The sequence below is a fragment of the Anomalospiza imberbis genome, chromosome 21, assembly GCF_031753505.1.
Source record: "Anomalospiza imberbis isolate Cuckoo-Finch-1a 21T00152 chromosome 21, ASM3175350v1, whole genome shotgun sequence".
Lineage (NCBI taxonomy): Eukaryota > Metazoa > Chordata > Aves > Passeriformes > Viduidae > Anomalospiza > Anomalospiza imberbis.
Window position 1 is genome coordinate 5,828,712 of NC_089701.1, and position 26,813 is coordinate 5,855,524.

Below are 26,813 nucleotides of genomic sequence, written 5' to 3' on the forward strand. Positions count from 1 at the left end.
TTGTAAAAGCAGTTTGTCAATATCCTTTGTTTTATGAATAGTTTGGGAAAAGTGTCTTTGGTTGATGATACTTTTAACTTCTAATCCTTTGTATTGTGCAAGTCGTTAAATGAATTCTGAAACTTGTTTATAGAGCAAAGGTGGTTTTGTGGTCACTAATAACTGCTAATAACCTTTCTGTTCTGTAGGATTCTAAGTTACCTGATGCATGAAGGCTTTTCCTAGATAGTGTCTGGCTTTAGTTAAAAGCTTCAAACAAACAAACCAACAAAACAATTAAGGAAAGCCCAATTCCCAGTGTCCTGATTAGAAATGTATTGTTGCACGACATCAAGATTACTTTAATGCATTTTCAAGCTGTTTGGATTTTGTTTCAGTGTTGCTCTACAGTAACTGCTAGATTGGGTCCCCTCCCTTCAATATTTTTTTTACTGCATTATGAATGCAGCTTTCAGCCCAAATCTGCACTCTCATGCAGCTCTGCATATGAAAATAGTAATAAGACTGCAAGGGATGCTGTGATTGTGCTTGCCCCAAGGTAGCTAGTCAAGAGTGATGCAGTGTCTCAGAGATTCCAGGGTTAATCCCACTGGAATGGAAAAAACTTGAGCTGTATTATTTGAAAATCAAATGAAAGGCAATCCCCAGTTAACTCTTTATACTTCTGGAAAGTCTAAAATAATGAAAATGAGTTTCAGTCTAATTTTAACTGAAGTTCCATTACTCCTGACTTAGTAATTAACAGGTGATATTTTTATTTGAGGTGTTAGAGGATATACAATGCCTCCTTACACTCATTTCACTTGAACCTAGTCTTCAGTTTTTGATATTACCAAGTTTTTCTGACATGCCCACAGATGGGGAATTACTTTTATAGCTGAGAAAATGGAAATACAGAGAAGCAGAATAACTTGCATAGGGTTACACAGGAAATTATTTGCCAAACCAGGAGCTGAGACAAAGCTGCTCAAGGCCTTGTCTGGTGTGTTGAAACAGAAACTCACTTCTCATCTCCATGGACTTTGTCAGTCTTAAGTTCATGCAGGAGTAAGAGGAATACCTCAAAGTGGACAGCCCTGAGTTTCTTATTCAGCAGAGCCAATAGTTACTCCTGAATCAGCAAAATTATTCCTTGCCACAGTTATGAAGGGAAGGAGGATTGTCTGCCAGAGCCCTGCCAGTGTAGGCAGCGCTTCTTTTAACAGAGAATGTTGTGTTCATGCTGTAGGAAACATATTTTGAAGTGATGCTTCTCCCAGTAGGTGAGGAAGCAATTGATTATGTTTTCAGAACTGCTCAGTGGCTCTTGAAGAGCCACATGAACAGCCAAGTAGTAGAAAACCAGGCCACAAACTAGCAAGGTCATCAGCAGATGCAGTGAGCATGCCTAGCTTTGGATTGGAAAAAAAGGAAAAGAAAAGGAGAACTGGTGGGCTTTGGCTGCTAAGTCAGCATTTGGAGAATGTTAGTGTAAGGCTGCTTTCCCTTGAAATTACTTGAAGTACACAAAAATTCAGGATTCTTGTAAATACAGAAAGAAACTGCTGCTTTTTCCTTGGCAATACTGATATCTTGAGTAGTTATAGCCAGGAGAGACCCTGTGTGGAGACAAGCCTTTGGCTGCTGGTTATTTTCTCAGTTGTATCACGTGGTGTTTGCACACTGGGACAATGTGGTGTCTTCTCAAGCCCCAAGTGCAGGGTGTGAGTGAATTTGTGTAATTGTTTTTGCCAAAAGGAGGCATGCTAGTTCTTTGGCTGTGTGTCAACTTCTCTTTTCCTTCTGAAAGATGAAAGTTTATTTTTTTCCAAAGAACAGACAGCTGTATTAAATAGGCTTGTTAGCTAACTCGGAACTTCAGCTGAAGGAGCTGTACTGTCACAGACACGATTAGAGGGATTGTGCTGTGAGTATAAACGACTCAGAACAAGTTCTTACCCTTCTCAAGGAGGGGTGCTTTGTGTTTAATGCCTTAAACTTTTTTGTGCTCATAGCTGGGACTCCCCCTTGGAATCCATGTACACTTATAGAAGCAGAAGAGCTGTGAAAAGGGAAGGAAACAATCACTCACTCATCCAAAACTTCCTGTTTCATTGCAGGGACTTTCTGCCACGTGGATCTGGCATCGTAACCAGGCGCCCACTGGTCCTTCAGCTGGTAAATGCCAGCACAGGTATGTGAGCTCCCTTCCCCTGTGTGTCCAGCTGGATTGCTGTCTTAGCCAGGAATGTCTTATTTGATCACTGGAGAAAATAAATAAGGATTTTCCCAAGGAAAAATGACCTGCAGCCTTTTTGCCTGTTTAACATCTAAAGCATTAAGTGTTCAGAAGCAAAATGCTTCTTAATTTTTTTGTTTGTTTATTTTAATTTATTGTTCATGGCTCCATGCACACACATCATAATTTTCCTTTGCCTATGCAGCTGTGACTCTCATGAGTGGGTAAGACCTAAAAGCCAGAAGACCCTGCTGAAAATCTAGTGAATTAAAGGGGTGAAGATGTTGGGCTCAATTGAATTATCTCAGATGTTGACCACATAAACATGACTGCAGTAATTATGTTCCAACCTGGAAACTCTGTTGGGAAAGGCCCTTGCCAGACTTCATTCCTTCAATTGTGTTTTGTTGTGTTGCGCTTCAGGACGTGCTGCTTTCGTCACACTCCTGAGTATTTCTCTGATTTTGGTGACTATTTCTGACTCTGCTTCTGTTTGAATAGAATATGGCGAGTTCCTACACTGCAAAGGAAAGAAATTCACCGATTTTGAGGAGGTCCGTTTGGAAATTGAGGCTGAAACAGATCGTGTTACTGGCTCCAACAAAGGGATTTCCCCTGTGCCCATCAATCTCCGAGTCTACTCTCCCCATGGTGAGTCCTATGCAGTGGGACCAACTCTTCTAGAGGGCTCTGCACTCCATTGTGAATTGAGAACAAAATACTGCAATCCCTTCCTGTTCAGTGTAGCATGTGTGGAAGAACTTTGAGGGCACAGTTTTCTTGATTGGTGTGAAAACAAGTGATTTAAAGGGAAAGGTGATGAGATCATTGACAATCCCAGTAGAAACAACCTGCAACTGGTTCTTACTGACCCATAACAAGAAGGAAATAGAAAGCTTTGTGTGCTTTTGTGTGTGCATCTCTTACCCCTTTTTGGAGTCACTTTAACTACAGGTGGTATTTAAAGACCAGAGCACTCCCACCTTAACAATCTCTTGTGCTAACTTCTGTGTCCTGTGTCTAGTCCTGAACCTGACCTTGGTGGATCTGCCGGGTATGACAAAAGTCCCTGTAGGGGATCAGCCCCCTGACATCGAGTTCCAGATCCGAGACATGCTCATGCAGTTTGTCACCAAAGAGAACTGCCTCATCTTGGCAGTATCTCCAGCCAACTCTGATCTGGCCAATTCTGATGCCCTGAAGATTGCAAAGGAGGTGGATCCTCAAGGTAAATGTCTCCTAATTTATCCTGGCATTACTAGACAGTGGCCTGATTTTCATTTGGTTGTGAATCTTCACCAACAAACATTCTTCTGAGAGGTATTAATGAATGTTAACAGTAGCTGTAGTAGAAATCTTATTACTCCCCTTTTCTTCATTTGTCTAAGCCAGATTTCTGAAGAGTTGAAGGATCTCCTTTCTTTTAATCATTTGCATTTGGCCTAGAAAGAGCTAGGAAAATATGCACTAAAATCCTTTTCTGCTGTGGCATAGCTTGTGCATTCAGCAGGATACAACTGAGAACTGATCTTGATTTTTCTGTTTTGCTCTTGTGGCCTCTTGTACACGATGGGAGCTGTAATGTGTGACTTTAAGAGCCCTTGGGCAATCTGTAAGCTCTGTGAACAGAGCAAAATAATACATGAGTCATTTGCTGATCAAGTATGTTTGTGGTTTTTTTTCCATAGGCCAACGCACCATTGGGGTCATCACCAAGCTGGATCTCATGGATGAAGGAACTGATGCACGAGATGTATTAGAAAACAAATTGCTTCCTCTCCGTAGGGGTGTGTTTCCTTGATCTCCTTCCTCTATTTTCACTGTGTGAGGTGTCCTGGCCTCATCCTCTTCCTATAACATCTCTTACAACTTGTGGTTGAGCCATCTCTGTTTCAACCTAGAAGTGAGAAAAGTTGGTGAACAGGGCTCACTTATACTGTTAACAGGAACCTTTTAGGTATTTATGTAGTCCTTGATATGTAGTCCTAGCAGAAACACAGCCTTATGCTCTTATTTTTACTTTCTCTTTCCCCCTTTCATTAAGGCAAGCTGTGAAAGATGTCTAAAACACTCCCCTCGCTGCCATAGTAGAGATTAAGTAATTCTGGGCTGTGGCCATGGCAAAAGTACCTGTGCTAAGGACTCATAAAAGGAGTCTGAAATAAATGAGACTGGAGTGTGCTTTGTGTTAGGAGAACAGTAACAAATAAGATAATTCTCTGTTCCATACTCATTTTTGTCCTGCATACCAAAATATCAGAACCTGGGCCATCCAAGGAAAGGCTAATTTTAAACTCTTCCAGTTACCCTTAATAATGTGTTACCACTAGAATCCCCCTTTTGTAATGCTGCTGGCTGAGTAACTTCCTTCTCAAGTCTGAGTTTTATTTGCATCCTTGCAACCATCTGATCTCTAACCCTGCTCTCACAGGTTACATTGGTGTGGTCAACAGAAGTCAGAAGGACATAGATGGCAAGAAGGACATTCAGGCAGCTCTGGCTGCAGAGAGAAAGTTTTTTCTCTCCCACCCAGCCTACAGACACATGGCTGATCGCATGGGAACCCCCTTCCTGCAGAAAGTTCTGAACCAGGTACGGTCCACAGCCAGGAACTGCTGCCCATGGTGTCACTGGCTGTGAAACATACTGAGGCCAATAATGGAGCTTGCACACCAAAGGCAGGGCATTGATTTATCCTTTTGCTTTCAGTAGTTGCTTTGTGGTATAATACACTATCAAGATGCAAGATCTTTCTGGCTAAATTAAAGGATACCTTCTAAATCCTAGTGATCTCTGTACCTAACAGCATTTATGTGATACTGATAGTTATTTCCCATTTATTGAGGCTATCTATTTTTCATACAGCAGCAATTTACTGTTGCTTCCTTCTCTGCTCCCTTGAAATACTCTCTGAAATGAAGAATATCTTTCCTATTTCTCCTTATTCAAATAGTGATCTTCAAAGTAGAGTTTCCCACTTATTAGAGCCTCATGAATGGTTTTGGCTCCTTCCACCTTGCCTTTTCACCCTTTTTTTGTTTGAAAAAAGGCTTTACCACCACATTGGGTGTCAATGGTGTGCTAATCTGAAGGCAGAGTAGCCTTTACCCTTATGTAAAAAGCAAATACTAATACTTTTATGTGAAGTTTATTCTTGGATTTGAGTCAGTTTGGTTAGTGTGGATGGGAGTTTTGCACCCTACTAGAAGGTAAACTGAAGGGCAAGGGTAGAGGGGGGCAATAGGCAGGAGCTGGGGAGGGGGAATACCTTCAGCTCATAACTGGTATTTGTCCTGGGATAGACATTTTGTTAAAACCACGGAGAAGAATTGAACACAGAGGGGAACCTTCATCTTTTTTATAGTATGGAGGCATCAAACTCTTCCAAGTAACTACCTAGAGGTTTATTGTCATCTTAAACCTTCTTCTTATGCAGCAACTGACCAACCACATCCGTGACACGCTGCCAGGGCTGCGGAACAAGCTCCAGAGCCAGCTCCTCTCCATTGAGAAGGAGGTGGAGGAGTACAAGAACTTTCGCCCTGATGACCCTGCTCGCAAGACCAAAGCTCTGCTTCAGTGAGTGCCTCAGTGTCCCTCCCTGGAAAGGCCTGCTCAGCAATGAGTTCTACTTCACGCTCTTGGTTTCCTTTCAGGATGGTCCAGCAGTTTGCTGTGGACTTTGAGAAACGCATTGAAGGCTCTGGAGACCAAATTGACACCTATGAGCTGTCGGGAGGAGCTCGGATCAACCGCATCTTCCATGAGCGCTTCCCCTTTGAGCTGGTGAAGGTACTGCTTCCCCATGCTGCTGAGATACACTTTTTGTTTCCTGTTGTATGTTACTACTTCTGTCTGTCTCCTTACTCCTCTTGCTGTCTTTCATCAGTGGACTTTCTCTTCAGCTACTTTGTTTCATGGTTTTCCCTTTTATCACCTTTTTTCACTTGTTTGTCTCCTTTATTGGGACCTTCCCACAGTGCTGACTTTCCCCTCTGTCCCTGTTTTTGTGACAGAACTTAACTTCCTCTGAGCTAAATGACAGTGTCTTTTGGACTTGATTCCAAGATGCTAAATTGGGTGTGAAGAATCACTTTAACAGAACCCATGGTAAATCAATGACTGAATGCCCTCACAGATAGGTCAAAGCTACTATGACTGAATTTCATGTAGAAGGAATGGTGCTGAAACTCGTACTTCTTGATCCTGAGCATCAGACTAGATCTATAGTTGGACTCGTAGATACCTAAGAAGTAGGAAAAAGGGTTGTAGGTATATCTGGGATTACTTCTGTCTGTCCCCTGTCAATGGCCTAGAGGTGGGAACGGTGTAGAAACTGTACTCCCCTCTTAACAGTGGAAGAGGATTCTTACTGAAAGACAATTTTCTTGGATGTTGAATTACACTAACCTGATCAGGAGGGGTACTGAAAATCTTTTTATAATGTCAGTTGGAACAAACTTAAGAGCCAGATCTTTCTGCTTCAATATATTTTGCATTGGCGCATTTTTTTTCCACATTTGGATAAGATGAGGCCTTTCTGGTGAAATAAATAGCCTTCCTTGTGTTAGATTTACAATTCACACAAAATGTTTTATACATTCGTGGTGTTCACTGAAAAAGCAGCTGCCAAGATCTCATGCTAAATGTTGTAAGGCAAACCAATTTTCTTTAGAAAGCCATCTAGCACTTCAGTCCTAGTGCTTTACCTCAAAAAAACTCCTTAAGAGCAGCTGGGGCATCTGTAAGTGTAGGCCCTTAGCTGTTCATGTGTGTCCAGGGTGTGCTGCTTTAACCCCAGCAGTTTTGTGACTGGACTCTGTATCCAGCACTTGGGCTAATATCTCATGTGTCACATGGTAGTGCTGGCATGGGACCTCTTCTCTTCAAAGTCTGCTGCTGTGTCCTGCTGTGCAAATCAGTGTCAGAAAGTTTGTGATGGAATTCTCTCTTGGTGCAGATGGAGTTTGATGAGAAGGAGCTGCGGCGGGAGATCAGCTACGCCATCAAGAACATCCACGGTATCAGGCACGTATCACACACTAGGCAGAGCTCTGGCTGAAGAGCCTTGTAAATACTTCTAGACCTTCCAAATGGAGTTGAAGACTTCAGAGGTACGGTAGGTCAGCCAAAGGGAGGGATAACCTCTGGCTTGAATCTGGGAATAGGGACAATCATTCAAGTGAGTTTGCTTTCTTTTCCCATGTGGGAGTCACAGAAGCCGAAAAGGTAAAAGCCTGGGTGTCTTGACATCTTCTCCATCCTTCTTGGGCCTTTACATAGGAGAGGGTAGGAAGAGGGATGCAACCTCATATTACTCCTTTGTTTAGTTAAAACAAAAACATTGATTTTCACACTAACCAGCAGTTAGTTGTTCAAAACAAGTGTTGGTACAGAGCCCCCTCCTCCCCTAGAGATTTGAGGGAACAATGGTGTGCCCATCACCAGGGTCCCACTGGACCCACATAGTTAGCAAGCAGGCTTGTGTTCCCTTCAGTGTGAAGGTGAGTTGTCAGAAAATTCAGCCCTGAGACCCCGAGTTGTGCTGCTCTTGGGAAGGTGCCTGTTGGAGCCCTTTTGCACACAGGGATGTGAACAAACACTGACCTAGATTTATTTTCATTCCTTTCTCTTGGTCAGCTACCAGTTGAACTTGATAAAGGGTATCAGATGTCAGTGTCCTAACCTTTAAGAAAATCTTCCAGAGCAGGTCTCATCTCCTGCGCAGTTCTCAGGTCAAATACACTGTGAAGGGGTCAGCCCCTGCCACCTTTAGGCTGAGGTGAAATGGTGACCTGGCTATGACTGTCCAGCTAAGATGGATTTTGCCCTCAGCACTTCCATCCTTGCAAGTGCCAAGCATCCCTCATTTTTAATGAACTTCAGTCAGGGCTTTTCCAGGGGATGTGACGCTTCCCAGACCAAATGTCCCGGGTTTTGGTGATGGTGGTGCCTGCTCCAAGATGTGTGTGTAACTCTGTGACATTCTCCTTGCCCCTTCTCCCCTTCCTGCCTTGTCTTGTCCCCACCCTGGGTGTTTAGAACCGGTCTCTTCACACCTGACATGGCCTTTGAGACCATTGTGAAAAAGCAGGTGAAGAAGATTAAAGAACCTTGCCTGAAATGCGTGGACATGGTCATTTCGGAGTTAATCAATACTGTTAGACAGTGCACCAAGAAGGTAACCAGAGGCAGCATGGAGTTGGCACTTTCCACCTGCTCGCTGGCTGCGGCGCAGCATCGTGACCTGGGCAGGGACTTGCCTGCAGCCACACTTGGTGTTTTCACCACCTCCTCAGCATGACTAGACCTGAGCAGAGCCAGCCTGGAGCGATCCAGCCAGCAAGCCAAACAGAAAGGAAGCTCTGTGGAATGTGTGCTATGGCCCTGCTCCCTGAATCTTTGAGAGCTGAGGCATTCTGGAGATGTCCTGGCCACCCCTTTGTCTGTAGCATGACTCCTGGTTCCCTTGAAAACCAATGGTTTTTCTCTGTGGCTGCATTTTTCTTGAAATTTATTATCTGGGTTTATTTTCCAAGCCAGAGACTGGGGTTTAAATTTTGTTCCCTCTGTTCTTGTAGAATTGAGAGGATTAATCCCAGAGTTGCCCTTGGGGGATGTATGGGGCTGAAATTTAGAGCTGCAGCACTTACAGTTGTGGGTTGTATCTCAAGGAAACGTTCCTGTGGTGTTTGGCTTGGTTTCTGGCTGGTTTGGTCCATATCCTGATCTGGAATAGCAGCACATGGCTGAGAAGAAGCAAGTTAGAAATGTTCATCAGCCTCTGGGCTCCATCTGTGCTCTCTCTCAAGAGAGAGGACATCAGGCTTTGCCCCTTGGGATCCATACTGGTAATTTTTGGGGTCAAGGGTGGGAACCTTGATTCTGCCCTTTGGATGTGGCAGCTTTTGTTTTTGAGGTTGGGGTTGAAAGAGAGCAAGATAAGATGATTTGTGCCATTCTTCTCAGCTATGACTTGCTGCTTCAGGCAGGGCTGGGTGCTGGTGAAAAGGCACCTCAGTTAGGATTAGGTGGGCACTGGAGACTGGAATCGCCACTGGCTTTTCAGGTGCAGGTAAATGGGCACTGCAGAGGTTTCCACAGAGTCTGACCCCCTCTCAGCAAGGGTGGGGACAGGTGCCCAAGTGGTGACACTTGCCATCCCTTGCACAAGTGCCCTGGTCCTTAGGGCCAAGAGCCTCTGCAGAAGGGCTCAGGTGTGCAGACACATGCTTTGCCCCCCAGGACAGACTGGGAGAGCAAAGTGGGTGCAGTGAGAGGTTGCTCAGGTTTCTAGAGTGCTGGAGGAGCTTCCTTTTTCTGTCCTGCTGTCCTCTCTTGGGGTGTGTGACTGTGGGAAGCACCCAGAAAATTGCCATTAGAGCCTGTTGACAGGTAAGCACAGGCCCTCGGGCTGCCAAGTATCCAGAGTCACCTGCTAACTGGATCAGAAGGGCCCTTCTTTTTCATGCCCTCTGAAGCTTCTTTTGATTTATTCTCCATCCATCAGTTGCTATTCAAGACTGCCCATTGATTCTTTCTCATTGCATCCTTTTCTCTTCACTTCCTATTTCTTACTTCATTGTTTCTTTTTCATTCCTCTTTTTAGTGGTAATTGTAGAATAAACCCTCTGTTCTGAAGGCAGCAGTTCCTCAGGTGATCAGGTGGTGGGTACAACAGGGTGGGAAATACGGGAGGAGAAGAGACCGCATGGATGGAGGGGAAATATCACAGATTCAGGAATAAAGGATCTGTTTCAGCTTGGATCCTACTGCTAAGGTGTTCATGGTTGACTTCAGTTCTAGTTGCTCTGTGTGTGCTCTAGTAGCCATGGTTACAATTTTGTTTATGAAGAAACAAAACACTGTCAATCAGGTGATACTCAGGTATTGTAAGGGACTAATGTTTTTAAAAATCAGACTTCCCCTGAAGTCTGGTGGAGGAAACAGCATAACTTGAGCTTAGCTGTGCAACTGGATTGGGAGGAAGCCTCTGCTGGGTCAGAGGATGTGAACTGTCTTCTGGAAATGCTCTTGCTTTGCTCAAAAGGGGCATTGTTGGCACCTTAGAGATACCATTGGGTGAATCCAAATCCTGTAACATATTCCAACTCTTTGCTGCTTGAAAGGCAGAGTGGTTGTGCATCCCCTAATATGTGTTGAAGAGTATTTTAATACTGGTGTTGCTTGGGGACTTGCAGGTGTTACCTACAGAGATGTGAAAGATGAGGTGAAGGAGTAAATACCTGATTTACATGAAGTGGTGGTTATTTATAGCCATCCCAGGATTTGTTGGTAGCTGCAGGCACCCCAGGTGTGGTTATAAACTGCAGCTTTAGAAAAGCAATATCCCCTTCCCATGCCAAGGGGATGTTATTCCCTGAAAGCACTGGCAAAGTAGTAATGGCCCATGGTAAGGCAAGTAACTCGGATTGTGTAACAAAGAGCATCCAGTAGAAGCTCTGAAGTGTTAAAAGAAGTGCTGAAAAACTTTTTTGGGTGCAGTAGTCTTGAATGGGATTGATCTTGGCTATATTTTAGTAACCTTAGTTTCTGTGAACTTTCTGTTCTTCCTGAGTGGAGCCATTGGGAACACAGACCACAAAATATCAGTGGACATTAATAGTTCCTTATAAATCACAGCAGGCCTATGTTGGGCTGATGCTGCATATAATGGTAAAATGGATGCTTTGTATAGCTGTGGATGTCCTGTAGCACTTTTGCACTTTTCTAAATACTGGGTGCATCTATTCTTACTGAGGAAGCTGATGTTGCAGGGAAGGCTGGTAAGATGAAATATGTTCTATAAGTGGAGTGGTTTGCTTGAATCCCTGAAACTGAGAGACACCAGTCCAGTTCTGCCAAAACAAGATGGAAGTGACAGACCTCTGAGGTCTTAGCCTGGCTCCTGTTCAGGCTTCCTGCAGCTGGAATAAGGAAAACTTGGAAGAGGAGATAACTATGGTGGGAAGGAAAGGGAAATGAGATAAAGAGAAATGAGAAATGCTGAACCTCGAGGAAAAGGGACAGTGGCTCACTGGCAAAAAGTTTTGTCTTGAAATCTAAAGAAGCTTTCCTTCAGGAAGTGATCACTTGATCCCTGGGGGCTCCATTCATTCATCTTGCTCTTGACAGCTCACCATTTCACTGGCCCAGCTGCTCTACCTCATTCCCCCTTTGACACTTCCATTTGCCTGTAGACTCTCCTGATACTTGGCAGTGCACAGGCCCCATAGCAATGCTCACCTGGTTCAGTAAGCTAATGGAATGAACCAAAATCTCACTTCTCATTTTGCCTTGTGTTTTCTCTCTTCTCCCTCTTCCTTCTTTCTTCCTCCTTCCTGCTCTTTCTCTGCTTTGCTTTCTTCTTCCTCGTTGCTTCCTCCCACCCTTCCCCTGCCATGCAGAACGGGTCTCTTCACGCCTGACCTCGCTTTTGAAGCCATAGTGAAAAAGCAGGTGCAGAAGTTGAAGGAGCCAAGTCTGAAGTGTGTGGATATGGTAGTGAGTGAGCTCACATCCACCATCAGAAAGTGTAGCGAAAAGGTAAAGAAACAAAAAATCAAAGAAAGGTCAATGCCCATCCCCTTCCCACACACATCCATGCTGTTTCTCCACATACACACACACACCAGGAACTCCAGCAAATCTAGAGAGAGAAAATTGATGTAACAATGCATCTAGAGGAGAGCAGCAACCTGCAGGTACAGGAGCATTTTAAAGGCAGGCCAGGGGGAGTGGGTGACAACTGATGGGCTCTTTAGCTGAGCAGTGAGCTGGGACCCAGTGGGTTACTCTGGCATAACCTTTTCCTCTGCCTGGCTCAGTGTGGATCAAACCCTTTGTAAGACTGGTTTGCTGTGCCATTGCCTGCACATTTGGAACTTCTTAGTTGTTATTTCTGGGACCCCCTTAAATCTAGGTACCCTAGAAAAAAGATAAAAAGCCAGAAAAAGACCTCCCACCCACAGCATGAGTGGTCTGCAATGCATATTGAGCTGTGGCACCTACAAAACAGCAACTAATTAAAAGTTCGAGGTGCAAGATGTTCTGCAAGAGACATTCAGAGTTCCAAAAGGCTTTGAGAAAAGCTTTTCCAGGCATTACACCCTCTGCATCATTCTCCTGCTGATTTCTCACTCCATGGACTGTGCTCAGGGAGAAGTAGTGTGATGCTTTTCCTTGCTTGCTGTGAACCACAGGAGGTGAAGCCTGAGGGCAGCAACAGGTGGAGAGTGACAGGGAAGGTGTCAAATACTTCTTGGAGGCTGGGGCAGGAGTGGCTTTGATTCCCGGGCTGGTTCCCTCCAGGAGAGGGCACCACATGCCTCCTTTAAAAAAAAAGCAGATGTGGCAATTGGTGTTAAACTTACCAGCGAGGGGCCAGAAACATGTGGCACAACAGAAGTGTGTTCTGGAAACTGAGTTGGAAAGGAATGTTCCATGGGCTATTTTAGGACTTGGAAATTACAGTTTCCTTCTTCCAGGGTTACAGCCAGACTCACCAGCATTTTGGTGAGCCCTAAATTGGGAAGGAAGGGAAGATAAGGATTGATGTGAGTTCAGAGTGAGGGCAAAAGATGAGTTAATAAGGTCTGGCTCACTTAGAAATGCAGAGCTCATTTCCACCTCTGTAAGGACTCATCTTTGACATGCCCCAAGCTCTGCCCAGTCTATTTTTCGAGGAGTCTTGATGTTGCCGTATTGTGGGCTCTGATGTGAGGCAGAGTAACTCCTTCTCAGCCTGTTTCTAATGTGGATTTTTATTTTGATGATTGTGATTGCTTGCACCGTGTTCTGTATCCAGCTGGTGATGTCTGCTCTGGGTGGGGAAGAGAGAAGGATGATGATAAAACCCCAGGGGTGTTGAATTCTAGTTTCTCTGTTGGACCTTGTCATTAGAGTGGCTGGATACCCACTTGCTCTGTGGATTTTTAATCCATGATGTGATGGATGACCCTGTGAGGATATTCCAAGGTGATGCAACCTGGCTAATCCTGTAAGGAAGGTGATAGTGACACTGTAGGAGACTAATGGCTATGGTTAAAGCCAGAGAGGCCAGGGAGGCAGATGTTAGATGTAAAATAACTGCCTGAATGAAAACACACAGCAATAGTACTGGAAGAAAAAAAGGATGACTTTAGTAATGTTTTAAGTCAAATGTCTGCATGTAGTGAGAAGGTTAATCTTGCCTGTACCTCCCTCTGAAAGAGTAGAAAGAAAAGGCCACTTAAGGATTTCAGCTGGACTGAGATGGGTTCTGATGGCATAAGGTAGTAACAGCACAGGGACATTAGTTAATCTGCAATATTTATTTTGCATGTTATAGCTCTAACTGCTTGACATGGACAAGAGCATGTGCTATTAGGGGAAGCATCTGGAAAAGGCTACTTTAGGACTGATGCTAATTGTAAGGTAGTACCCAGCCTGCCATGTTGTGGACTGATGCTGCATCTACAAAGATGACAAAAACCTTTAAATTCACCAGAAGTCCTGCAAAGCTTCTGGAAAGGAAGGCTGCTTGGGCTAACACCTCTTGAATTAGCTTAACAGTCCTGTAGCCTTGGTTTGTTGCTGTCCTGAACTGTTGTGTGTTATTGTTTATGGTCTCTCACAATTATTTCATTTCACCTCAGTTGGTGAAGAAATCATTGTATGTACAGTTGATAAATCTGTATAGAATGAATATTATGAGACTCTCAAAGAACACAGAAGGTGACAAACCCATCTGTGTTCACAGTACAGTTTTCCTGTATGAAAAGTTGACTATTTCTTGACTATTAGACAAAGCTGAGGGCTGAAGAAGACAGCCATTAACAGCTGTCCTGTGACTGGCTTGATTCTGAGCTTCTTGCTATTGCAGAATAGCTCCAAAAGCAACAAAAAGCTGGTATAAGCATGCTCCCTTACATTTAGGAAGATAATATTCTAGCTAGTGTTTTTCCAAAAGCAGGAACCTTCTGTGCCAGACTGCACTGCAGTGTGTCACAAGTGCAGGAAAGTCTTGCAAGTCAGCAGCCCTTCAGCTGAAGGTTGATATCTGGTGTGCTGGCAAGGACTCCTAGAATCTGCAAAGAGGGGAATTAAGGACTATTGGGACAAATTGGCTTTCAAAGAGGGCTGTAAGCTTGTATTTTGATTAAACAGGAAAATGATGCTAAAACAGGATCAAAACCCCACTGAGCTGGGACATGATCCCAGGCTGACAGACTTTACCCCTCGAAGGGTCGCCTGCTCTCCTGTCTTTCAGAGTCATGGCATTTCTGGGTGCTGTTTGTCCTGCTGGTGATAACTCCTTGCCCCTCTATACCCTGTTGCATGTTCCTTGGTGGTGTGACATCCTGTGGCTTCTTTATCCTTTTTCCTTGCCCACCCTTGCTGCTCCTGTGCATGCTTGGGGTCAGAAGCTCCTGCATGGGGACCAATGCTACCAATTTATTTTTGCACATGGATGTTGCTGGCCGAGCTGGGTTCTGAACAAACCACTACTTGTTTTGCACTTTGTGTGCATTTGAACTGGTTGGGACTGGGATGGTGGGGGGAGGTTTAATGTGGTTTTTGTTTGACTGTGTTTGTTTGTTGATTTTTTTTTTTTTAATTTGAAGCAAAGAAGCTGAGACTTGCTTAAAGGTTTTCCAACTTCCTGTTTTTCTGTTTGACATAACTTGCCCATCTATCCTTTGCCAACCCCCCAAAGGAAACAGGAAGCTTTCTCTGTCTGTCTCTGAAGCAACCAGCTGCCTGAACCAAAAGATCATGGAGAACACACAGTTTTTGCTTTCAAGACAAGGTGGTACTGGGAAACACAAATTCCACTTTTTTCCTGCCTCTGTGGCCTTCAAAAACAAGCCACACATTTAAAAATAGTGTCAAATCTAGTCCAAATTCCTGTTCTAGGCTATTACAACTTCTTGACTGCAAGGGAGCTCAAAGGGTTTGAAACTATTTGTTGGCAGATGTTAGGAGTATTGGTGGTGGTTAGTGTGGGATCTGGCTTCTAGAAGTGATGCTGCACATTTTGAGACTGTTCTTTGTAGCATGTTATAATTATGTATACAAAAAAAATGGCAAACCAGTTTAAGAAGCTTTCCTAAGCTGGAGGAACAAAACAAATGCAGTACATGTCTTGGGCAAGTTAAATACTGTTTGACATCACAGTCAAATTAGAGGCAACATAAAAAAAAAACAGGGAAAATAGTTTCACAGGGGATAGGTAAAGTAGAGAAAAAAGGGCTGGATTCTGGATCTAGAGGTTTAATTTTATTTGACTGTGCTGGACTTGACCTGAGATGCAACGGGTGTTGCTGTAGGAATCACTAGAGGTTTATGACTCTAGGCAAGAAGGCAGGTACTTGTGAAACCCAGAGGACTTTAAAGGTGCTGATTCTAGAAGTGTAACTCGGGTATTATCTCTGTAGATAACCTTCCCTTGAATCACAGCTACCAGAGTTGTCCTGCTTCTCAGTGTGGTCAGGAAAGGATTCACTCCTCAGTAATGTGGCAAAAAATGTGCTGTAGGTGCAATGTGAGCATTGATCTCAGCTATGTAATCCTGCCCAGCACAGTGGAGAACAGGTAGAAGCAGCTGGATGCCCAGAGCATGGTGTTTCTTGGAGACACAAACCCTTGAGCTGCTCAGATCCTGTGTCTCTGCTTGAAGATGTTGGAGAGAGACAGATGCTTTCGCTTAGTCCCTCAGCAAACAGGGACTGAAATCCACTTCACTTCCTAGAGGACTTAACAGGTTGTAAGAAAAGGCCGTTCACCTGCTTAGCCTACTACAGTGAGATGCTGAACATCTAGAGAAACGACTCGTTCTAATGGTAAAACCCAACAAGCAAGAAGCAGTGCACTTATATCTGGGGTTTGCCAAAAGGCTCATGACAGGAAGAATGTGGTGAGTTTGGACCAGGTCTCTGGTGAGACAGAAAGGTTGCTGCAAGACTGAAAAGGGCTTTTCTCTAAAGCCCAGAGCAAGCAGAAATTAACTTTGCCTGCCACAGACCTCCAGGAACTTGGAAAAATCTGTCTGCAAGTCCAGCTTTCTAGAACTTCCCTTGAGAATATCTGGTAGCAAGGTGTATGTGTGCATGTGTACATGTGGGGGGCTGCAGCCCCCTTTTTACCTCCCTTTCCCATGTGCACGTGTTTCCTCTCTCCTGCAGCTCAGCCAGTACCCTCACCTGCGTGAGGAGATGGAGAGGATCGTCACCACCCACATCCGTGAGAGAGAAGGCAGGACCAAGGATCAGGTGGGGATCAGGAGTGTGTGTCGGGGGAAACTGAGGGGGGACACCTTTTGGAGACATCTAAGTTGGGCCTGAGCCTGGGGGTGTGTGGCTGCAGAGGGGATGGATGAACAATGTCCAGGGCTCTGAGTGCCCCGTCAGCAGTGTCAGTCACTAACCTCTTGTCTGTGCCTCTCTTTGGCAGGTCATGCTTCTAATAGACATTGAGCTGGCTTACATGAACACAAACCACGAGGATTTCATTGGCTTTGCCAAGTAAGCACCCACCTCCTATTACCTCCTCTTCTCTGCGTGTGTTTCCTGTGGCTCTGTCCTATAGCCGCTCCAGTAAATGGGGTGCAGAGGCCCTGGTGCAGATCCTATTGTCCCAAGAATGGTGCAGCTCTCAGTATTGCTTGTTTTTTCAGTGTCTCTGGATTGCAAGGCTGGGACAAGAATAGAGATGCCTGGAAGGGGGTGTTACAGTATTAAATTTGTGTCAGAACAAAAAATACCCAGCAGCTATGGCGGGTTTGTGACCCAAATGAGGTTCATGTGGGAGTGAGAAGATGAGTAGTCCAGGCTGAGAGAGCAGATGGTGCAAGATTGGGTTATTAGGGCTTGGAAGCCAGTGGTGGGGGGCCAGAATGACTGTAGCAGCTATCCAAAGGGAAGAGGATTCAGGTGATCAAGAAGAGCCTTAGAAGTTTTGAATGTCTCTGCTGTTGTTTTCAGTGCTCAGCAGAGGAGCAGCCAGATGAGCAAGAAGAAGGCAGCTGGTAACCAGGTAGGCCGAGTTCCATCTCCTTCACTGCTGCAAGGAGGACATGTTTGCTGCCTGGAAGTTACCGGGTGGACAAGTGCTGGGCTGGATGCAGCACTGCTCTAAGTTGTTTTGTTGTGTTGCCTTTTTTTTTTTAACTTACCAAACAGTTTATAACTGGAGGATAGTGGTTTAGGCTACCTGCAGTCAGGAAGAACTGAGCATCTGGCAGCAGTGGAGGGCAATGGCAGCTTGATAATCAAGATCTGCTCTTGCTTGTCTGGTAGAAATCCCTATTAATTAATGTTCTGTAAATTCCTGTTTGTTCAACCCCTTCACTAACTGTGCCAACTCTCCTGCCAAGGTGAGAGGTACAGAACACTAGGTCTGAACTGTTAGAGAATTGTCTTTTCTAGTTGTCTTTCCCATGAGTGGTATCTACTTTCTGAAAAGAGATTTCAAGAGAGTTTATGGACTCTTTTTCTGAAAAACTTCACTGGAAGGGTATAAATCTCTGTACAGGGAGATAAAGGGTGATGATAGCCATAGTTGCAGTGGGTATGTATCAGAACACACCCATGGGAGAAGACAGCAGTGGAGGAGAGGACTTCCCTTAATCCTCCAGGAACCGTAAGGAGCGTACACAGAATTAAAAAGAGACTAATGACACTTTGTCCCAGATTTGCTGGGGGCATGGCAAAGCTGTCTTGGCTAGAAGATCTTGGAAACAAAGCCTTACAAGCAGCTTCATAGAGAATGGAAGCAAGTGCTTTTGCTTAGTGTTTTAAACAGACATTCACTCCTGACATCCTTCCTCTTCATAACAGAACGTTTGGCCATCTCTCCCTGGACATGACATTGCAGAGTGTTTCAGATTGTTGGCAGGCAGGCGTTCTCAGCAGGCTGGGCTGGCCAGCCAGCCATTTTGGAGCAGCTGTAGGGAATCCCATCCTCTGCAGTCCCTTACAGTAGAGCTGAGCGTAGAAGAGTGCAAAGGGCAGACTCCGGATCTACCTGTAAAGTGCTTTCGCTTTCCTGTTAGCAGATTTATTTTGGGATGGGGGTTGCTTGTATTAACACTTGGGGTAAAAGATTTGGTACCAGCCTCCAATTTATTTTATTTTATTTTTGAGCCTCTCTTCTCCTGCTCCAGCTTTCCTGGTAATAATCTCTCCTCTCTTTGCTCCTCTCCTGCTCTCTGCTCTGCTGCTGTTGCTATGGTTCCCCTTTGCAGGATGAGATCCTGGTGAGTAGAAGGCCACTCAGCAGGGTGTGCTAATGAACATTAATGTTGCATCTGGGAAGGCAAAACCAGGACATAAACACATTATTCCCTCTGCTGCCAAATGGGGAGAGGAGGGCAGCTGGCATTAGACACGGATGAAGCAGAAATAAGGTGGAAAGGTAGTATATTGAGCAAGAATTCAGAACTGCAGGTACATCTTTCGAGTGGGTGGAGATAAAAAGCAGCAATCCAAGGATGTGTGGTTCTGTTCCACTGCCCCCTCCTGTCCACACGGAGAGTAGGACTAGCTCGAGCTTAGAAGGCAGGAGCTGAACATCCAAGGCTCCTACGTTTGCCTTTACGGAGTAAATTGCCAATTAAATGATCCTGTACCTCCAGGGCAGGTAACCAGGTAGGCCAACTGGGTTGGTTGCTCACACAATGCAACCAGCTAATACACAGTGCAGTCTCACAATTTTTCAGTGCCAGGAGGTTTTCAGCAAGCATATCCATACAACACAGTACCAATAATGCATGCAGATGTTTCTGGGTGTGAATAGTGCAGTAATAGTAAAAGCTAATGCCTTTAGGCTGATGCATACCTGCATTTGATTATGGCATGTGCGGGGTTCTAAACTAGCACTTGGTGAATAGGAGTCCCCTAGAGAGTAATAGCCTGGCTTCTTTACAGACTAAACTTCTAGGAACTTGTCTTGTCCAAGATTAATATGACTGCCCAAATACCTGGGTATGCTGGAGTCCAGGGTACTAATTCCAGATGCACCATTTTGTTCTGTTATCCTTAGTGACTTCTTTCACTAAACTCAGTTCTTTCTGGGGTGCTTGGCCGTGTCCTGAACTAGTTTCTCCCTACCCTGAGTTGAGTGAAGCACTCCACACCTGCATAAAGGTGTGCTGGTGTCCTGGTTTTCTCTAGGTGTGGCCTTTTCTGGGTGTTTTGCTGTGATTTGGTGCTTGTAGGTTGTGCCAGTGTCCAAGACACTCCTGATGTAGTGCTTTCTGTATCTCTTTCCTCTTGGCAGAGGGTATAATGCACAGCACTGCCAGGTTCCTTCCTGCCTCCTTTTTATGCTATTCCTGGTCCTTTTGGGGCAAGGACCTCCACTGGCCAGTTGAATGGGGGGCTCTTCTGGCAGCAGCAGAGAGCACCATGTTCCTTGTCTTTCCATACTGCTCTGCATGTAGGGATACCCTTGGATCCCTCCTCTGTCACCTAAGGCCAGGAATGATTGTCCTTATTAATGCTCACTGCTTCCACCCCCTCAGGTGATCCGGAAAGGCTGGCTCACCATCAACAACATTGGCATCATGAAGGGTGGCTCCAAGGAGTATTGGTTTGTCCTGACAGCAGAGAACCTCTCCTGGTACAAGGATGATGAGGTGAGTAACTCAACTCCGCTGCTGGAGTCTCAGGCATCTGATGAGGACAAGCACTTCAGGTCACTGGGTATTGCAGATGTATCTTCTGAGTGCTGTCTGCAGCTTGTGACAAGCTGTCCTTGGGCCAGGCTCCCCATGGCCTCAGTACTGCTGAGTATTTCAGAATTGATGTGAATGTGGCTTGTTTGACGCACAAGGAGTAATATTTATGCTTGGAGTTCTGGCTTAGTGGGAAGTTGACAGGCATTTGGAATGAATTTGACCTTTATTAGTTTTGCTGTGGCAGCTGTGATCATCAAGGCTGTGATGGGTTAGTTCCAATATTTGGACTTCTAGGCATTTGTGGGGCAGCAGTGAGTTTTCTGAAGGCACGTGGCAATGATTTCATTCATCTCCTGGTTACAAGAGAAAAGCTGTCTCAGAGCAAAGCAACAGGAGCTGTGGAACTGAAGCTCTAGCTCAGGTGCTGGCTCATCTTGACTTCGAGTAAATTAATCTCTCCCAGGTCCAGCTCTTAAACACGCAAAGTAGGAATGTCTTTTTACTGATTTGATATTGAAAATGACAGTTAATATGATATATTTAATGTTGTTTGAGTTGTAAATGGTCAGAGTTCTGCTGATCAAAAATACAGTGTTATGTGGAATATCACTGATAAGAACATGGACCTACTCTGTAGAGTTTCTTGATAATCTTGAATATTAGCAATTCTGGCAAGATGCTGTGATGTGTTTCTGCTTCAGTGGGAATTGTTATAAGCAGACAGAATCGTTGCAGCTGAAATCACTGTCAGCAGTGTCTTGCTTCCTATGCAAGACAAAGATAGTTAATTGTCCCTTTTGATTACTTTGAAAATAGAAAGAATAGCTGGATGGTTCTGGTAAGGATGTGATTGAAAGGTTTAGTCCCCTCAATGTGCTGGGAGATGAAAAATGTCTGGTATGATGTAGTCATAAGCTCTGAGTTGATTAGGGTTCCTGATTGCAAATGAAGAAACTTCTCTGCCTCTTATTGTGGTTTGTGTCCCTCAGGTGTTCTGAGGCACTCACTATTGTGTCTGGGAGCTGCAGCTAGGACTGGATTCTTGTCTAGTTGCTATCAGTGGGCCTGTTTCCTTCTCAGCAGGTAGAAATGATGACAAATACAGTGATGAATCAGCCTCTAAATATTGCTTTCTGTATGGAGATGACTGCTGTGCTGCTATGGATGAGCAGGCAGCAATTTCCTAATTAAAGAACCAGGCATTGAAATGGCTTTTGCTAAATCAGTGTGTCTCTGCTGTAAGACCCCTGCCCTTTGTGTTCACAGTTGCTTGGGGAGGCTTCCCTCTCCTCTGGGCTTCATATGCAGGTCGAGTGGTTATAAACATCAAGTAGTTTAATCAAAGCCAGCTGCTACATCTGTATTACAGAGATGATCAGAATTCCCTGTTCTTCCCCCAGGGAGTGGGAGGGAGGGCGGTCTGCAGTGGGGATGTATAAACTGTTGATAGATTCCAGTTGCCTGGGATGGGGATTAGACCTCCCTCCCCTCCTGAGGGAGGGCAGCCTTGGGGGTTGATAGCAACTGGAGGTCTGCACCATTTCCCTTCTGCAGAGCTGCCTAATGAAAACAGTTCCCTGCCAGCCCCTGTCCCTTAAACACAGAGAACCAGCACCGATGAGGTCTGAGCTGCCTCTGAGAAAGGAGCCTTTGTTTTCAACTGAGTGGGAGCAGGGGGGAAAGGGAAGTGTGTGTTTTATTTGCTTCCTCCCCAAGTTCAACTCCTTGATCACTGGCTGTTGTGAGGGAGAAAGGAAGCAACGTCTGCCTGGACTCAAATATTGAATCAGGCTAAAAGTTGGTGCATTTGATGGGCAGCTGGGAGAGCCTTGAGCATGGGGATTCCCATCCCAAACCTCAGTCCTGCATGGAGCTGACTCAACACCCAAGAGCTGCTCTACAGTGCATGGTCCCCTGCAGACAGGGGATTTCTACATGTCTGTTACAGAGCTTTCCTTCTTCACCAGTTCAGGAGGACTCATGTCCTCTTCAGCTCCTGAAACAATCTCATGTGTTTTTAAAGCTTGTACACCATGGTCTTTCTTTGCTTCAGCTCTGGAAGGAAGGGGGAGGCTGTGTCTGCCCCACCCTGCAGTTTTGTGGGCTCTCTTGTCCTTTTTCCCCTGCGCTCTGGCTTCTTTCCAGAGGGAACAAGGAGAAAGCTGAATCTGCCTTTTGTGGATGGAAGTGCTGGTAGCAGAGCTGTGGGTGCTGATGGGGGAAGGAGCAGGGTGAGGTGGTGTGTGGTGGGGTGAGGGTGAAGGCTAGGCCAGCACCTCTGGGGCCAAGAGGACTGGGGACACTGCCTCTCCCTGCCCTGTCTCACGAGCCAGGACCCGGTGTCTGCGGAATGAAGACATCTGGACCCCATTAGTGAAATACCAGTCTTTCCACAGCACTCGCTTGTTTTTTCTCTGCCTCTGAAGAAAGGAACTGAAGCTTAAAATGTCTTAAAGGGCCCAGCATTACATGTTAGCAGGGATATATGTGGCTGTTGATGCTCTGGAGGGGCCTGAAGGAGTGTGCTGGGGAATGGGAGGGGAAGGAAGGAGTGGGCCAAGCGGGGGTGGAAAGTTGGCTCCCCACTCTGCCTTGCTGCCAAGAGCATGTGTGTGTGCTCCTGGGCTCTCTGTTTTTCTTCCTGTCTCCTTTCAATAAGTCAAACACTGGCCCCATGGAGAGTGGCCCCACAGAAAGTTTGGCCTCCCAGGACCTGGCGACCCTCCTGAGGTACCTGCATCTCCTGAACCCTGTGGGATCATGCTGCAGGCCAGCAGTGGGAAGGAGAGGTGAGGAGGAGCCTGCTCTGGCTGCTGGCAGTACAGAGTGATGTCTCCTTGCTCAGGGAGGCCATAGTATCCCAGTGGAGCAGCAGCACAGCACCAGAGCACACTGGTTGCTCAGCAAACACCACAGTGGACATGATACAAGAATTTGATTTGAATATTCCTCCTGCCCAGATCCCTTATGAAATGCACAGTGCCTATGACTCTGCAGGGCTTTCCTGCCTGCTGGAAAAGAGGATCTGTGAGCTCGGAGAGAGCTGCTGGTGACAGGGACCTTGTAGGCAGGATGGAGTGAGCGCTGTGCTCTGTGTTCCTGCCAGTAAAGCTCACACCCTGCTCTGCTGGGTAACTGTTCCTTCTGGAGTGCCTGTGTGCCACTGTGTGCTGGAGTGTTTGCACAGCTGGGTGGATGGATATATCTGCTGCTTCTTTTGGGAATTTGTGTGAATGTCCAATAGAGATGGAGCCTTTTGTCCTTACTCAGGTAAATCGTGTACTAGAAATCTGGGTCTTGTGTGAATGGGTGGCTACATTAGAAGAATGGCCTTATTGGCTTGGGGGTATTCACATGTTGCATGCAATGTCGCTGCATTTGAGACCCGTGTGTGTACAAGGAGGGATGGCTGCAGAGTTTTAGGTACTTTAGGTGCATGCAGGTGCTTCATATTCCCTACAGACTGTTGATTCCTGATGCATCAGTTGTTGTTGAGCTCCTTCTCTGTCTTCATGCCTTCTCTTTTGCTTGAAACGTATTCCTGTCCTGGGGAAGATGGGACCTTATTGCCAGGCACTAAATAGCTGTGTATTCTGTGCCTCCCAGTGTCTCTTGCCCAATTCTAGTTTACAAATAAACACATGGATCAGTAGAGACTGTCCCCCCCACTGTACACATGCACTTCCCTCTTCTCTGGCCCCTTCCACTCCCCAATCCATGTCCTTGAGGCCCAGATCAGGTGGTAGAAATCCTTTTTCTGTAGTCAAATGCTCCCAGTCACCAGAAGCTTGCTTTGATGAGTTGGCTGCTGTTGAGTTTTTGCATCCAGCTTGTTTTAAAGAGCGTAAGAGCAGGTCTGCTCTGAGGTGGTTCCTCTCCTGCTTTTGTGCTGCTCTCAGGTGCTCTCTGGAAAATGTTCATTTTCTTTACATTCTCTGTGGAGCCTTTTCATTCATGCACTTATCTTTTTTCACAAGTGCATATTTTTTCATAATCTTACTCAGTTTTTATCAGTCCTCATTTATGCTTTCACTCATTTTCTCTTCTTTCTCTGGCAGACAAACATCAAAGCAAACACAACACCCAGAGTATCCAAACCTTCAACTTTGAATCCCTTGTAGGGTTTTCTTTGTATTATGACCAATATTCTTTCACTATGAACTCCCCTTTCTCCAGTCACCTTTCTGTGCTTGAACCTTCCTTCTCAGGTAGCAAAGCACACCACAGTTGTGACTCTGACAGGCCTGTGTGTTTATTTCTGCATTTTATGGCGAAGCTTAGCATGTGAAACACAAGCCATCCTGAACACAGCTACCTTGGGACAAGCACATGAAACTGAAAGAAATAAGAACGGAATGAGAGAGACAGAGGAGAAATAAGAGGGCTGTGAGTAGGCTGGTGAGCAGGCAGGTAGAAGTGATGATCAGGCATGGCTCCGAAGGGTTAGACCCTCGCAGGCTGAGAGATGAGTGACCTCTGCATGCAGCCATCCCCGGAGCCCACCCTCTCCAAGCATGTCCCTCTGCCGTGCAGGTGTTGCCGTCCCCGTGCAGCACTGGCAGTGTGTGGTGTATCCCAGCACAGCCTAACCAATGTGCAGACTACTGTACAATCTCGTAGTCCTGAACAGGTAGTCTGAACACTGGGCAGACGGAGTGGAGCCTCTGCGATCTGCTCTCCGGCAATCAGCAGCTCATTAGTCCTCTCCCCTCCCTGCTTTTGGGATGGGGTTGTGCGGGGCAGAGATGGGGTGAACGAAAGTCCAAGTCCTGATTGGAAAAACATCCTCTGGCAGCTGGGGGAGAAGAAATGTCGCTCCCTGCGTGTTTCCAATTTGGAGCAAGTTTCCAAGAGCCTTCCTCTTCCCGTGCTGGTGTCAGGCTGGTACCTGGATTCCACCTGGGATATGCTGCACCTTTTTAGAAAGAGAAAAAAAAAATCGATTACTGCAGTTTGAGGAGAAAATGCTGTGAAGTCTTGGCTGCCACCCAGGTGTGCAGAACTTGTTGCTTCATTCAACTCCTTTTCTTCCCCATGGAGCTGTGTGGGAGGATCCTCAGGCCCCATGCACCCTCATCTCTTCTCCTGAAGATCAGCAGGTCCAGAGCAAAGCTCAAAGAGAACCAGCTTTTGCTTCCAAGCCCTCCAGAAGGTCCTTGGACAGGGTTGCAGAAGGCAACCTTGGCCAGTTGCCCTTGCAGCTCACCTCTGGCTGCTGCAGGAGCAGTCCACATCCCTTCTTTCTCTCCCCCCACTACGCCCTGGCATTGCTGTGCCTCCCTCCCTCTTCTGGTTTTTGCTCCCTCCCTTCTTGCTTCCCTTCTGTCCTTCTGCCTCACTTGACGTGGCAGTGGAAAGCTAACTAGACTCGAGGGAGGAGCTTGCTGGCTGCTGGGAAGGCAGAGTTTGGCAGGAAGTGAGCGGCTGACGGATGGGGTTGCGCGGGGGAAAGGAAGGTTCCCTACCCTGCATGGAAACTTGAGGAATGCTGTCACTTTCTGTGACGCCTGGCTCTCATGTAGTGATTCCAGATGTTAGTCCCTGCCCACACGATTTGCTCCCTCTCCCTGTGTTGCAGGGATAAAAAGGACTTCATTCACGTGCGTCCCTTCCAGGATTCCTTCTTCTGGTGTGGATGGTTAAGATTTGTGAACACTTGGAGCTCCCGTCTTGGCGCTGACCATGCACTGGGGAGGTGTAACCTGCCCTCTCTCAGGGGTGTGAAACACTTGGTGTGTGTCTGTGTGTGTTGTGCTTTACCTTAGTAAAGCTAGTCAGATACTCTGGGATGGTTCATCCCTGCCCTGGCACAAGGACAGGGGCAGGGAGAAGTGCCTGGTTGTCCTTTGTGAAGGCTGGTGGGCATTGCTGTGATGTTGGAGGGGTCGTGACAGTCGAGTTTTGGGCACTATAGTCTCTCTTAAGCAGCTCAGGTTTCTGCCTATGCTTCCTCATAAACCCCCTGATGGCTTTCTAGGGCTGCACTTGGCTGCAGGTTTAAATCTGCTCATTATTTCAGCTGATGTGAATAAAAATCTTTACTTTAGTGCAGGTGAGTTAATTACCATTGCTAAGCTAACAGTAATGGTTGTGATTAATCATGAGTCCAGGTCTAGTGTCTACAGAGCTTTTGAACTAAGTCAGCTTAAAATCTTAGGCTGTGTTGTTTAAGTTAAACCAAGGCAGCTTTCTGATGTAAACAAGCCATTACAGCTGTTCTGCAGCCTGGGGGAGGAATCATTCCTATAAATTATGCTCTGAGGGCAAAAGTGACACAGGTGGGCTGTGTCTGGGAAAGATGGTCTCAAGATGTGTGTATGTAGTGGGATGACCAGGGCTTCCTGGAGGAATCACACCCCGAAATTCAGCTCTTCTACTTGCTAAGATGAGAAGCAGAAAGCAATTGGTAACATCTTGTTTAGGGGAGTGGAGTGGTTGGTTCAGCTTGAAAAGCTCAGATCACTTGCTTTCAAATATTCCAAACAGTTTTTCAGAGGCTTTTTCCTAATAATCTTTTAGTGTGCATGTATTTGTGTTATGTGTTTATTATAAATTGTTATGTTAATCTTTCTCCACTGGAGTAGAGTTTTATTACTGGAGTTCCCAAAATGCTGTGCATGTATTTAACAGAAGCAATTTTACCAAAACTCCAGGCATCTCTGGGGCAGGTTTGTTTACCTGTAATACTTTACATTTTATAGGAGGGAAAGGAGATTAGGAGGTTTAAGCAAGATTAATTTCTCCTAATTTCACACGGCCCCCAGTTAAAACAATGGCAATTTCTTCTCCCATATCCACAGACCCTTGTCTCTGTGCAGAAGAAGGTGTTTGTCATAACAGCTACAGGGAAACCTTTAATTAGTTTATTTATGCTCCAAGTGCAAACTGAGATCTGATAATTCTGCCAATTACTTTCTTGTGCTGTGAGTGCCAATT

General features: G+C 45.7%; 1 protein-coding gene and 1 long non-coding RNA gene across 24 annotated transcripts in view; one reads left to right on the forward strand and one right to left on the reverse strand.

Moving 5' to 3' along the window:
- The window catches only part of DNM1 (dynamin 1), a 63,608-nt gene that overhangs the window by 19,816 nt on the left and 16,979 nt on the right, over window positions 1-26,813 (forward strand). For 16 of the 22 annotated variants that reach the window (XR_011005639.1, XR_011005635.1, XR_011005640.1 and 13 more), the window contains exons 2-15: window positions 2,100-2,173; window positions 2,720-2,869; window positions 3,243-3,446; window positions 3,907-4,005; window positions 4,650-4,810; window positions 5,655-5,797; window positions 5,875-6,010; window positions 7,179-7,246; window positions 8,261-8,399; window positions 16,384-16,470; window positions 16,652-16,722; window positions 17,182-17,233; window positions 18,444-18,455; window positions 19,722-19,835. Coding sequence is in view for 13 of the 22 variants with exons in the window: in XM_068211391.1 (XP_068067492.1) it covers window positions 2,100-2,173; window positions 2,720-2,869; window positions 3,243-3,446; window positions 3,907-4,005; window positions 4,650-4,810; window positions 5,655-5,797; window positions 5,875-6,010; window positions 7,179-7,246; window positions 8,261-8,399; window positions 16,384-16,470; window positions 16,652-16,722; window positions 17,182-17,233; window positions 18,444-18,455; window positions 19,722-19,835 (1,510 nt within the window). In the remaining 9 variants the exon portion in view is untranslated. Of the gene's footprint in view, window positions 1-2,099; window positions 2,174-2,719; window positions 2,870-3,242; window positions 3,447-3,906; window positions 4,006-4,649; window positions 4,811-5,654; window positions 5,798-5,874; window positions 6,011-7,178; window positions 7,247-8,260; window positions 8,400-11,625; window positions 11,765-16,383; window positions 16,471-16,651; window positions 16,723-17,181; window positions 17,234-18,443; window positions 18,456-19,721; window positions 19,836-26,813 lie in introns of all 22 variants that reach the window. The other 6 variants (XM_068211390.1, XM_068211379.1, XM_068211383.1 and 3 more) reach the window with 3 other exon arrangements.
- On the reverse strand, window positions 24,105-25,727 carry LOC137486241 (uncharacterized). 2 transcript variants are annotated; one of them, XR_011005630.1, is made up of 3 exons: window positions 25,638-25,727; window positions 25,343-25,503; window positions 24,105-24,792 (listed from the first exon to the last, which is right to left on the reverse strand). It is a non-coding gene; the product is annotated as an uncharacterized lncRNA (long non-coding RNA). The 2 variants fall into 2 exon arrangements; XR_011005631.1 differs by lacking the exons at window positions 25,343-25,503; window positions 25,638-25,727 and adding an exon at window positions 25,084-25,332.